General features: G+C 44.0%; 1 protein-coding gene across 4 annotated transcripts in view; it reads left to right on the top strand.

Annotated features, from left to right (window-relative positions):
* Positions 1–509: 509 nt before the first annotated feature.
* Positions 510–13,084, top strand: part of Rpap3 (RNA polymerase II associated protein 3) — a 47,996-nt gene continuing 35,421 nt past the window's right edge. Inside the window, exons 1-3 of one of the 4 annotated variants that reach the window (XM_057792409.1) lie at positions 510–577; positions 3,512–3,670; positions 5,190–5,330. In XM_057792409.1, the coding sequence (XP_057648392.1) occupies positions 3,518–3,670; positions 5,190–5,330 (294 nt within the window). In that variant the 5' untranslated portion in view covers positions 510–577; positions 3,512–3,517. Of the gene's footprint in view, positions 605–903; positions 934–3,488; positions 3,671–5,189; positions 5,331–13,084 lie in introns of those variants that run through there. The other 3 variants (XM_057792407.1, XM_057792406.1, XM_057792408.1) reach the window with 3 other exon arrangements.

Genomic DNA, 13,084 nt, shown 5'->3' with positions numbered 1-13,084 from the left:
AACTCACAGAGATCTGCCTGCCTCTGCCTCCCGAGTGCTGGGAGTTGTTGCAGTGGGAAAATTTTACTCACAAAGGAAGCAGAAGCAAGTGGTACAGGTTTCAAAGTCTCTGTTTTAGATAAGTCAGGACAAGACCGACACAAACCTGAGATACAGATACTCTTAGAAAAGGTTACTTACTAGCAAAAAGTACAAGGAAGACAAGCAGTCAAATGCAAGTCTTAGAAGGAAAACAACAGAGTTACCAGTGTAGAAGTAACTTTCTATGATCCTCATGCAGAGGCTACAAACATCATGTTAGCTGAAAACAAGGCTGCTCTCAGAGACACAATCGAGGGAAGTTAAATTCCTATTGTTTGGGGTGTTGGTGTGTGGGGGGGTCGGAATACGTCAGGATGGGCGCACATTTCGGGTTCTCACACTCTGTTTACTTAAATACTCAGTTTGTCCGCGAGCTACTCGACCCAGACCTGCCGGGCGCGGGAGCTGAACTCTCTGCGCACGCGCGAGCGGCGCGCGAGTCCTTGTGGGAAGGCTCCGGCGGCGGCGTGTGACGCCGCGCGTTTCCCTGGCTGCGGTGGGTGTGTGGTGACGGCCGGGGCGGGTGAGCACGCTTTCCCGTTACCGCCGGCTGCAGGGGCGCTCGGGGTGCCGGGCGGGAGCGCGGGGCCGGCCTGCGCCTGGGCGACCGGGAGTAGGCGGCGACGGCCGCCGGCCGGTTCCTGAGTGGGTTCCGCGCGCCGTCGAGGCCTGCGCGTTCGGCCTGGCCGGGAGCCGGCTCTCCGTCCCTGCTCTACGGTGGTGGGCTCCTCGGAGCCGCCGTACGGTCGCCTCCTGTTGGCCAGGGTGTGAGGGTGTTTCGCCAGGCGCTGGACATTTCTGGTTGCCCGCTTAACGAATCCCGTCTGTAGCCGGGGCTGTCTCCGAGGGCGGGTGGGTGGCGAAGAAGCGCGTTTGGCTCTGCTGCATTTCATGGTGCCGCCCCTCTCCGTAGCTCTGGCTGTCCTGCTATAAACTTTGGAGTAGAGCAGGCTGGCCTCGAACCGGCTACCTCTGCCCCCTGAGTGCTGGGATTAAAGGCATGCAGCATTACCTCATGGCTAGTTATTTATTGAACTCACTTCAGGGTCTTGTTTCGATTTGTGCTGGTTTGTTTCCAGCAAAAGCATTATACTTGTTTTGTTTATGAACGAAATGCATGCGCATAACCAAATGTGTACACTGCTTGAAGCTTAAACTGTGTTGTTGAGGCGGAGTCAGAAGATCCATTGCACCCCAAACAGTCTCTTTTTAGTGGGGAGAAAAAGCTGTTATGTCCCTACTCTGACCTCCCCATAGTTTCTCTACCTTAAAGTACCCGGTCTTAGCACTTTATCCCTTTTCATCTATCTATCTAGCTGTCTGTCTGCCTGCCGTCTTCAGGGTTGAACTTAACGTCTTTTTCAATTGTTGGTAAATGCTAAGCCTTTAAAAATTATTCTTAGGCAGGGTCTGTTAAGTTGTCCTGTTGACGGTAATTTGTAATGAACCCTCTACCTCCTGAAGAACTGGAATAGAAAACAATGGCCAGCTGTGCCCAGCTATAGTCTTCATGTGCCTTCAGTGGATTGAGTCTTAACGTTACTTTTTTAAATTTTTTTTGTTTTTTCAAGACGGTTTCTTTGTAGCTTTGGAGCCTGTCCTGGAACTAGCTTTTGTAGACCAGGCTGGCCTCGAACTCACAGAGATCTGCCTACCTCTGGGATTGAGTCTTAACATTATTAAATGCAAAGTTACCCTAGTCCCATATAATATAATTTATTTAACTCATTTCTACCCTTAAGAAAATCCTATGTAAGCTGGGCGATGGTGGCGCACGCCTTTAATACCAGCACTCGGTCCTGGTCTACAAGAGCTAGTTCCAGGACAGGCTCCAAAACCACAGAGAAACCCTGTCTCGAAAAATCAAAAAAAAAAAAAAATACCAGCACTCGGGAGGCAAAGGCAGGTGGATCTCTGTGAGTTCGAGACCAGCCTGGTCTACAGAGCTAGTTCCAGGACAGGCTCCAAAGCCACAGAGAAACCCTGTCTCGAAAAACCAAAACCAAAAAAAAAAAAAAAATCCTATGTATATTCTCATTCTTTATAGGACCTTTTCAGGTATGTGCACTCATTGGCATTTGGCATGGCTTTCCCACTTAACAAACTAATTTTCTCAGGTCTTTGGTGACAGTGCTCTCATATCCTCTCAGCTCCCTAGGTACTGATGCCTAGTTTTTCTGATGTAGCCATCTCTTCCTGGTCCCTAAGTGTTACTGTTCTTCGGGCTTTGTCCAGTTTCCTGTTTTAAGTATTCCATCAGTTACAGTGGCTAAGCATGTTCAAACGCATGATGAGTTTCTACCTTTATTAATGCTGGTGTTGCCAGGTAGTAGTGGCGCACACCTTTAATCCTGGCTCTAGAGAGGCAGAGGCAGGTGGAGCTCTATGACTTTGAGGCCAGCCTAGTCCGCAAAGGGAGTTCCGGGACAGCTAGGACCATTATACAGGGAAACCTGGTCTCGAAAACAAAACAACAACAACAACAATTTAGTGCTGGTGTCCCCCACATTTATCTCTAGTCTTTTACCTACTGGTTATCTTCTGACGACCCCTAAGCACTCATATTAGGCAGTCCAGACTGAACTGATTCTGCTATTGTTACCTCCCTCTTAAAATTGCTTTTCTTTTTCAAAAATTTTAATTGTTTTTTACTGTATGTGTATTTGATGTGTGATGGTGCATGCATGTGCTATGGTATACACGTCAGAGAACAACTTTGTGGAGCTGGTTTTTCCTTTGCACCTTTATGTGGTCACCAGGATCGGACATAAGTTGTCAGGCTTGAATGGCAACTCCAACCTTGCTCAAAATTTCATTTCTTGACTCAAAATGACGTTACCAGTTCCTACCAAACAGAAATCTAAAACATCATTTAAATCTTTATTTCTCAGTTTCTCACCTAAGCAGTCATTAAAGTATTTTTATTTTACCTGTTAGTCCCTTTACATGGCCTTTAGAACGTAACACCCCATGGTCTGGCATTTCAGGATCTGTCCCGGGTCCACTTGTAACCTCTTCATTCCCTCAGTGTTCTCTGCTGTCTTTTCCTTCCTGTTACTTTAACTGGCCCACTTTTCCAAGCCCAGCTGAGGTTTGAACACTTAGTTCTACTGTTTCACCCTCTGATTTATGTTTATTTATGCCACGCTAGCATAGTAGTGACCAACATACTTGGCAGTGTCCCGTGTCCCTGCATTTAGAAAGGGGCCTTGTTGAGCACCTCAGGGTGACCTTGGACCTTTGACACTACTGCCTCAGTCTTCTGAGGGTTGGAGTCACAGGCATGTACCACTATAGCAGGTTTAAATGCAGTTTTCTATTTCACAGTACCATTAAATTATGATGGGTTTATGGAGATGCATCTCCATTGTGAATTTAAGCATCTGTCATCCCAATTCTTACCATAGGGTGTGTACTCAAAACTTTGCAGATCAGAATGACTTCAACAAGTAAAGCCATTGAATTACAGCTACAAGTGAAACAAAATGCAGAGGAATTGCAAGATTTCATGAGGGATTTAGAGCACTGGGAAAATGACATTAAACAAAAGGACCTGGAACTAAGAAGACAAAGTGGTGTTCCTGAAGAGGTAAATGAAGGTTTCTGTTAATTTGTTATTAGTGTGTGTACAATGTATGTGTGCGTGCACGTGTGCCAGCATGCCACAAGCATGATTAGAAGTCAAAGGGCAGCTCCCTGGAGTTGGTTCTTTGTGGGTTCCAGGAAGTGAACTTGAATCATCAAGCTCTCAACAAGCACTTTCACCTGCCAAGCACGTTACTGATCCAGAAATTTATTTTTTAAAAAAGTGTGACCTTGTAAAATGAGTTCTGAAAAGCCTGAAATTGCCTGTAATCCTAGTACTCAGTAGGTGGAGGCAGAAGGCCCAAGAGTTCAAGGTCCTCCTTGGCTATGTAGAGAGTTTGAGTCTAGCCTGGGCTGCATGAGATCCTGTTTACAAAACATAAAAATGCTGAGATTGGAGTGGTTTATGTCACCGTTAACATTTTCAGAGACTCTGCTTACTGAGTTTGAATAATGTGTTAACTATCATAAGATATTCTAAATCTTGGTGTTTATTGAAAGGATAGTCATGTGATAGTCCTTTTTTTTTCTTTTTGAGACAGGGATTCCGTGTTGCCCTGGCTATCCTGAACTAGTTCTGTAGACCAGGCTGGCCTTGAACTCACAGAGATCTGCCTGCCTCAGCTTCCTGAGTGCTGGGATTAAAAGCATGTGCCATCATGCCTAGTTAGGTTGAGCTATTTGTATTGAGCTAGTATGTTTAAATCTGGTGATGTTTTCATGCTGTATGTAGCAGTTGTTAGCATGCCAGGTTGCCTTTGAACTTGTGCTCATTTATCCTACTAACTGAAAATCAGGAAGGTTTTGAAGTTTGAATTTAGAGTTGTAAATTTAAAGGCATAACTCACACTTCAGGTTAATACTTTTGTAATTGAACAATCTGCAGCATTCATCAAATAATGAGTTGAACTTACAATCACTGCTTTTTTTTCGTGTATGTGTTTTGTATGCCTAGGTGTGCATGCTCATGCATGTGCCCATGTGGTACATGTCTTAGCTCCTTGTATTTGGACACAAGGTCTTTCAGTGACCTGCCATATCCTGTGTTCTAGCAGCTAAGCTGACCGGTCTGAGAGCTCCTGAGATCTGCTTGTCTCTGTTTCCCACTGCAGTCACAGTTCAGACTCAGGTCCTTTTGCTTGCATAGCAAATGCTCTTACCCACCGAGCTATTTCTCCAGTCCCCATAATCAATACGATAAAATGAAGCACTTGCAAATTAAATTGAGAAAAAAAATTCGTATTTGAAAATATCATTTTTAGTGCCAGGCATGGTGGCACAGACCTTTAATCCCAGCACTTAAGAGGGAGAGGAAGGTGGATCTCTGAGTTGGAGGCCAGCTTGGTCTACAGAGTGAGTTGCAGGATAGCGAGGCATATACAGAGAAACCCTGTCTCAAAAAAACAAAAAACAAAAAACAAAAAAGAAAGTATCATTTAGTGATAACTTCATACATTGTTAGTATACAAAAGTAACAAAGTGTCAACGTTCTCAAAGCTTTTGTTTTTCTTTCTCTTGTCTAGAATTTACCACCTATTCGAAATGGGAATTTTAGGAAAAAGAAGAAAGGCAAAGCTAAAGATTCTTCCAAAAAAACCAAAGAGGAAAACACAAAAAACAGAATAAAATCTTTTGATTATGATGCCTGGGCAAAACTTGATGTGGTAAGTTTATCTAGTTATGTACTTCTAGTTAGATAAACATTTCTTGGCATAGATACTAGTCAGAGATTATACAAAAAATAATAGTGTCTGTGTGGCCTGTGTTTCTCTCTCTTTTTGTGGTGGGGAAGGTGTTTGTTCTAATGTGGTTTAGGCTAGTTTTGAACTTGTGATTCTCTTGCCTCAGCTTCAGGAGTGCCAGACACATCGTAGACAGGTATGTACCACCATGTCAGCTGCAATGCAAGCACGTGTCCTGGTTTGCTTCTCCGCTACTGTGATGAATGAAGTACTGACCAAAAGCTGTTCAAGGAGGAAAAGTCTGGTTACATCCTATAGGTTAGAGTGCATCACCAGAGGAAGCCAGGGAGGAGCAGAAGAATAGAGGAACAGTGCCTACTGACTTACTCTCAATAACTTGCTCAGCCTGCTTTCTTTCTTCCTTTTTTTTTTTTTTTTTTTTAAATTTCTTGAGACAGGGTTTCTCTTTATAGCTTTGAAGCCTGTCCTGGAACTCGAGCTGTAGACCAGGCTGGCCTTGAACTTGCAGAGATCCACCTGGCTCAGAAGTTAAGTGCACTGATTGCTCTTACAGAGGTCCTGAGTTCAATCCCCAACAGCCACGTGATGGCTTATGACCATCTGTAATGAGATCTGATGCTCAGTCTGTTTTCTTATGCAAACCTGGATCACCTGCACAGGACTGGTTCTGCCCATAGTGACATTAATAAAAAGATTACTACACAGACTTGCCTGCAGGCCAGTCTGATGGAAGGCTTCACTTTCCTAGGTCTGAGATAGCTACTGAGTACTGTGTGTATCTTATTTCCCATATATGACTCACACAATGGTAAGACATGCTCTGCCTCAGAACCTATCCCAAGGCTCCAGACGTCTACTGTCACATTAGTTTGCGAACCTATTAGCCAGTTAGCCTACCTTATTCTGCACTCACACTTCTTTTTTTTTTTTTTTTTCTTTTTCGAGACAGGGTTTCTCTGTGGTTTTGGAGCCTGTCCTGGAACTAGCTCTTGTAGACCAGGCTGGTCTCGAACTCACAGAGATCCACCTGCCTCTGCCTCCCAAGTGCTGGGATTAAAGGTGTGCGCCACCACCGCCCGTCTTGGACTCACACTTCTTAAAGTGATGTGGTTAGAAGTGTCTATATTTGGGGAGAGAAGTGACAAACCTATTTAGAATATATGATTTTTTTTGTTGTTTGTAAGAACATTTATTTAGTTTTGTGTGTATGTGTGTTTTGCTTGCATCTATGTAAATGTACCACTTGTGTACAGAGACCTGAAGACAGAGTCAAATTTTCTGTAACCAGAGATAGGGAGTTGTGAGCGGTGGGTGCTGGGAAATAAACCTGGGTTCTCTTCAGGAGCAGCAAGTACTCTTAATGGCTGAACTGTTTCTGTCATCATCAATGTCCATGGTGGTTCTCCAGTTGTTCCCATCCTGGGCAGTCCTAGATGCTTGTGTTATTGTCATACCCAAGGTTCCACCATCTTCCTTTATGCCGCCTATCCATTGTTTTTTGGGCCTTCCTCTTCGCCTTATCCCGTGTGCTCCTCTAAACAGTGCTCTCTTTGGGTATCGCCATCATTCATTCTCATAGCATGGCCGAAGGATCTCAAGTGCTGTTGCCGTATCCTATAGTTTACTTTCTTCTGTAGATGGAGATGTTTCTTAATGTCATCTCTTCATGTGAAACCTAAAATCCTCCTGAGACATGCCATCCCAAACACATCAGCTGCTGTTCTGAGGAGCGTTTCATTGTTCAGTTTACAGAGTTGTAAAGAAGGCAGCCCAAGACAAGTGTCTCATATACCTGTGATTTTGTTGTTGTTGTTATGTCTCTTGCTGATGAAACCTTTCCTAGTACCTGAAATGCAGCCCTTGCTATCCCTATCTGCCTCTTGAAGTCTGAAATAGTTCCTCCTTTGAACTGAGGTTTCCCCCCAGATAGACAACGTTGACTGTTAGCTTGAGGTTCTGATTCTTTATTACAATGGTAAAATCCTTATGCTCCCTTCCCAAGTGTAGCATCTCAGTCTTCCCGATGTTTCCTTTCACACCAAGGCTTTCACTTACTCCCACCACTCTATTTACCATGGCCTGCAGCTCATTCGGACTTTCAGCAACTAGTGCTGTATCGTCAGTAAGACACAAGTTATTGATTTTCACACCACCTATCTGGTTCTGCTAATAAATGACCTTGCCCATCTTTAATCACCCGAATCTGAGGACATATCTGGCAGTTATCCATCTGATAGCTTCATAGACAAGATGTGTTTTATTATGGAGTCTAGCCTTTTCCACCTCTTTGCATATACATTATATATACAGCTCTCCATCCTTCTTCGCTCTTCTTTACACCTCCCTGCCCAGATAGTTGTGTTTTGCTGCCTGCTGATTGTCTTGTTTGCCCTTTAGCTTCCTTCTTTTTTCTGCCAGGTTGATTGTCTCTGCGGTAAGCCGTTCTACTGGTGTTGCCCTTTTTGCATAACCAGGCGTCTCCTTGGGAGCCTCCTGTATAGCTCTTTTGATTTTCTCCCATTCGCTTTCTTTATTAGTAAGGGTTGTTTTCATGATTTCCCTTGTCTTTTTTTCAGCGGTTCTCTTGTACTCTCTCTGTACAGCTGTGTTCATCAGTTGTTTACAATCAATCTTCCAGTTCGTCTTGCCTGGCGTGCCTCTCCTACATTTCAGTTGAATGTTGGTCATAACAAGTTGGTGATCTGACCCTAAGTCAGCACTAGGAAATGATCGGCTGTTTTGGATACTAGATAAGAATGTAGTCAGCTTGTCTGTATGTGCATTTGTCAGGGGATGCCCACATCCAGCATCTTGATGGTTGGCCTGTTTGAATTTTGTACAAATCATTTGCATAGCAGAGGTCAAGCAGTTGTTGCCCATTGTTGTTCCTTTGTCCGAATCTATATGTTCCTATGACACTACAGTCCATTCTTTATCCAGATTGCACTCTTGCATTGAAGTCACACATTATCATTAGTATGTTATTCTTATGTGCCCTGCTTACCTCGTTCTGTAGATCTGTGTAGAAACTGTTGATGACATTCTCTTCTGTTTCCGCTGTTGGAGCATATGCCTGTATGATAGTTACTGAATGTGTCATTGTTTGAGATCTGGCTGATATAATTGGTCATTTACAGGTCTGTACCCAAGCATGCATTTTTGGGCCAAACTGGACAGCACTACAGCTCCACCTCCTGCGTGTTTTCCCCTCCACCTGAGTTTATAATCTTGCATCCGTTTACTACACATTCTTGTGTTCTTGTCCAATGCGTTTCTGTCAGTCCAATGACATCCTACCTGAAGTGACTGAGCTCATGCATGAGCAAGCCGGTTCCCCAGACTGTGTTTAGTCTTCTCTGGTCCCTGTTGTGACTCTTTTTGGTGTGAGGAAGTGCCTTTCCTGTCCATTTCTATCAGTTCCCCTCCCTCCTTTTGGCTTTAAGAGAGAAGCATCATTTGTCCTGCTCTTAGGACATGGAGGTCCTGGGGCACTGTCAGATTCTGGGACTTTTTAACCCAGGTGTTTCTGTTGAACTTGTCCATATTGGATTTTATGGTTTGAGTTGATGAGGACGACTGGCCAGGTCTCTTCCTCTTCATAATGTAGTCTTTAGCCACCTCTGTAGCCCCATGTATGTATTACCTTGCTTGCCTTTTATTTTTTTTTCTTTTAGACCAGGTTGACCTTGAACTCCCAGAGATCTGCCTGTTGCTTTCTCCTAAGTACTGGGTTTAAAGATGTATACTACCATGCTTGGTCTTTTTATTTTCAAAAAGATTTATTTAGTCTGTTGTTACAATTTCTTTTCTGGGAGAGATATAAAATAGTGTCTACTTTTCCTCCTACGGTCCAGATGACAACCTGAGGCACAGTTCTGCCAAAGATTGCTCTGGGGAATCCACGAATGTGTTGGGTTTTCTTACAGAGCCTAGATGAAGAACTACCTCCAGGGCTGTAGATACTCCTCCCCAAACCAGCTGCATCTGGAAAGCCCTATCCAACAAGGGTGTGAGTGTCCCCCATAGCCACATAGATGGAGTCCCCTCTAGCTTTCCCTCACCTCTGTGTGCTCTTATCCCTTCCCCAGGCCACAGGCTGAATACTCAGGTGAGACTCTTTTGCCCCATTCCATGGAGATAATGTGGTGTAAGCCATCACCCAACCCAGCCGGCATGATCTGTGTGTTGGGGGAACATCTAAGCTCTCCAGAATATGGTCTTTTAAAAAGTAGTGGGTGGGGCTGGAGATGGCTCAGCCATTAATAGGTATTGCTGCTCTTGCAGAAGACTTGGGTTCAGTTCCTAGCACTTACCTGGTAACTCCCAACTGCCTGTAATTCCAGTTCCAGGGGTTGATTCTCTCATCTCCACAGACATCTGTATACATGTGGTATGTACACACACACACACATACACACACCACTTAAATAAATCTTTTAAAAAATCATATTATTTAATAGCTAGGTGTCATGGTACAAACACCATTTGGGAGGCTGAAGCAGGTAGATTGCTAGGAGTTTGACTCTAGCTTGGGGTAAATAGCATGTATTATATATTTATTCATTTGAAAAATGTATGGAGATATATACATGTCCTAGAGTACAATAATGAAATTAATACATGTGCTTAACAGTCTACAGGAGACATCCCAGTGCTGTGAAGCTTTATTGTCCATTTCTTTCTTTTTTTTTTTTAATTTATTTATTTATTTATTTTTTATTCTTTTTTAATTAAAATTTCCAACTGCTCCCCGTTTCCCATTTCCCTCCCCCTCCTCCCACACATTGCCCCCTCCCCCCACTCCCCTCCCCCATCCCCACTCCTCTTCTCCTCCCCCCAGTCCATTCCCCCTCCCTCTCAATACTGAAGAGCAGTCCAAATTCCCTGCCCTACAGGAAGACCAAGGTCCTCCCACTTCCCTCCAGGCCCAGGAAGGTGAGCATCCAAACAGGCTAAGCTCCTACAAAGCCAGTTCATGTATTAGGATCGAAACCTAGTGCCATTGTCCTTGGCTTCTCATCAGCCTTCATTGTCCGCCATGTTCAGAGAGTCCAGTTTCAACCCATGCTTATTCAGTCCCAGTCCAGCTGGTCTTGGAGAGCTCCCAATAGATCAGTTCCACTGTCACAGTGGGTGGGTGCACGCCTCGTGGTCCTGATTTCCTTGCTCATGTTCTCCCTCCTTCTGCTCCTCATTTGGGCCTTAAGAGCTCAGACCGTTGCTCCAAATTGGGTCTCTGTCTCTCTCTCGATCTATCGCCAGATGAAAGTTCCTGTGCCATTCTCCTTGGCCTCTCGTCAGCTCTCATTGTCCGCCACATTCAGAGAGTCCGTTTTTTTTTTTTTTTTTTTATTTTTATTTTTATTCTTTTTTAATTAAAATTTCCACCTGCTCCCCGTTTCCCATTTCCCTCCCCTCCTCCCAAGTATTGCCCCCTCCCCCCACTTCCCTCCCCCTATCCCCTCTCCTCTTCTCCTCCCCCCACACCATTCCCCCTCCCTCTCGATACTGAAGAGCAGTCCAAATTCTCTGCCCTGCGGGAAGACGAAGGTCTTCTATCTACTTCCAGGAAGGTGAGCGTCTAAACAGGCTAAGCTCCCACAAAGCCGGTTCATGTATTAGGATCGAAACCTAGTGCGATTGTCCTTGGCTTCTCATCTGCCTTCATTGTCTGCCATGCTCAGAGAGTCCGGAATCAACCCATGCTTATTCAGTCCCAGACCAGCTGGCCTTGGTGGGCTCCCAATAAATCAGTTCCACTGTCACAGTGGGTGGGTGCATCCCTCGTGGTCCTGAAGTTTTGCTCATGTTCTCCCTCCTTCTGCTCCTCATTTGGACCTTAAGAGCTCAGACCGTTGCTCCAAATTGAGACTCTGTCTCTACCTCGATCCATCGCCAGATGAAGGTTCTAAGGTGATATGCAAGATATTCATCAGTATAGGATAGGGTCATTTCAGGTTCCCTCTCCTTAGTTGCCCAAGGTACCAGCTGGGGACATATTCCTGGACACCTGCGAACCCCTCAAGAGTCAAGTCTCTTGCCAACCCTAAGATGGCTCCCTTAGATAGGATATATACTTCTCTGCTCCCGTATCAATCCTTCCTATATCCCAACCATCCCAATCCCCCGAGCTCCTCCCATCCTCCCCTTTTCATGTTTCTCATCCCATTTCCCCTTTGCCCCATGCCACCTCACCCGCAAGTTCCCAGTTTTTGCCCTGCAATCTTGTCTACTTCCCACTCTCCATGCGGATGACTATATGATTTTCTTTGGGTTCACTTTCTTATTTAACTTCTATAGGATCACAAATTATATGCTTAATGTCTTTTATTTATGGCTAGAAACCGATTATGAGTGAGTACATCCCATGTTCCTCTTTTTGGGTCTGGCTTACCTCACTCAGGATAGTGTTTTCTATTTCCATCCATTTGCACGCAAAATTCGAGAAGTCATTGTTTTTTACTGCTGAGTAGTACTCTAATATGTATATATTCCACATTTTCTTCATCCATTCCTCCATTGAAGGGCATCTAGGTTGTTTCCAGGTTTTGGCTATTACAAACAATGCTGCTATGAACATAGTTGAACAGATACTTTTGTCATTTGATGGGGCATCTCTTGGGTATATTCCCAATAGTGGTATTACTGGATCTTGGGGTAGGTTGATCCCACATTTCCTGAGAAATCGCCACACTGATTTCCAAAGTGGTTGCACAAGTTTGCATTCCCACCAGCAATGAATGAGTGTGCCTCTTTCTCCACAACCTCTCCAGCAAAGGCTATCATTGGTGTTTTTGATTTTAGCCATTCTGACAGGTGTAAGATGGTATCTCAAAGTTGTTTTAATTTGCATTTCCCTTATCGCTAAGGAGGTTGAGCATGACCTTAAGTGTCTTTTGGCCATTTGAATTTCTTCTGTTGAGAATTCTCTGTTCAGATCAGTGCCCCATTTTTTTATTGGGTTCATTAGCATTTTAAAGTTTAGTTTCTTGAGTTCTTTATATATTTTGGTGATCAGACCTTTGTCTGTTGCAGGGTTGGTGAAGATCTTCTCCCAGTCAGTGGGTTGCCTTTTTGTCTTAGTGACAGTGTCCTTTGCTTTACAGAAGCTACTCAGTTTCAGGAGGTCCCATTTATTCAATGTTGTCCTTAATGTCTGTGCTGCTGGGGATAAACGTAGGAAGTGATCTCCTGTACCCATATGTTGTAGAGTACTTCCAGCTTTTTCTTCTATCAGGTTCAGTGTGTTCAGACTAATATTGAGGTCTTTAATCCATTTGGACTTGAGTTTTGTGCATGGTGATAGATATGGATCTATTTTCATTCTTCTACACGTTGACAACCAGTTCTGCCAGCACCATTTGTTGAAGATGCTCTCTTTTTTCCATTGAATACTTTTAGCTCCTTTATCAAAAATTAGGTGTTCATAAGTTTGTGGGTTAAAATCAGGGTCTTCTACTCGGTTCCATTGATCGACTTCTCTGTTTTTATGCCAATACCAAGCTGTTTTCAATACTGCGGCTCTGTAATAGAGTTTGAGGTCAGGGATGGTAATGCCTCCAGACGATCCTTTATTATATAAGATTGTTTTGGCTATCCTGGGTTTTTTGTTTCTCCATATAAAGTTGATTATTGTCCTCTCAAGATCTGTGAAGAATTTTGATGGGATTTTAATGGGGATTGCATTGAATCTATAAATTGCCCTTGGTAGAATT

This window comes from Chionomys nivalis, chromosome 17, assembly GCF_950005125.1.
Source record: "Chionomys nivalis chromosome 17, mChiNiv1.1, whole genome shotgun sequence".
In the NCBI taxonomy this organism is placed as follows: domain Eukaryota; kingdom Metazoa; phylum Chordata; class Mammalia; order Rodentia; family Cricetidae; genus Chionomys; species Chionomys nivalis.
The sequence above is the reverse complement of the archived record's forward strand: the minus strand, read 5'-3'. Positions and strand labels throughout refer to the sequence as shown.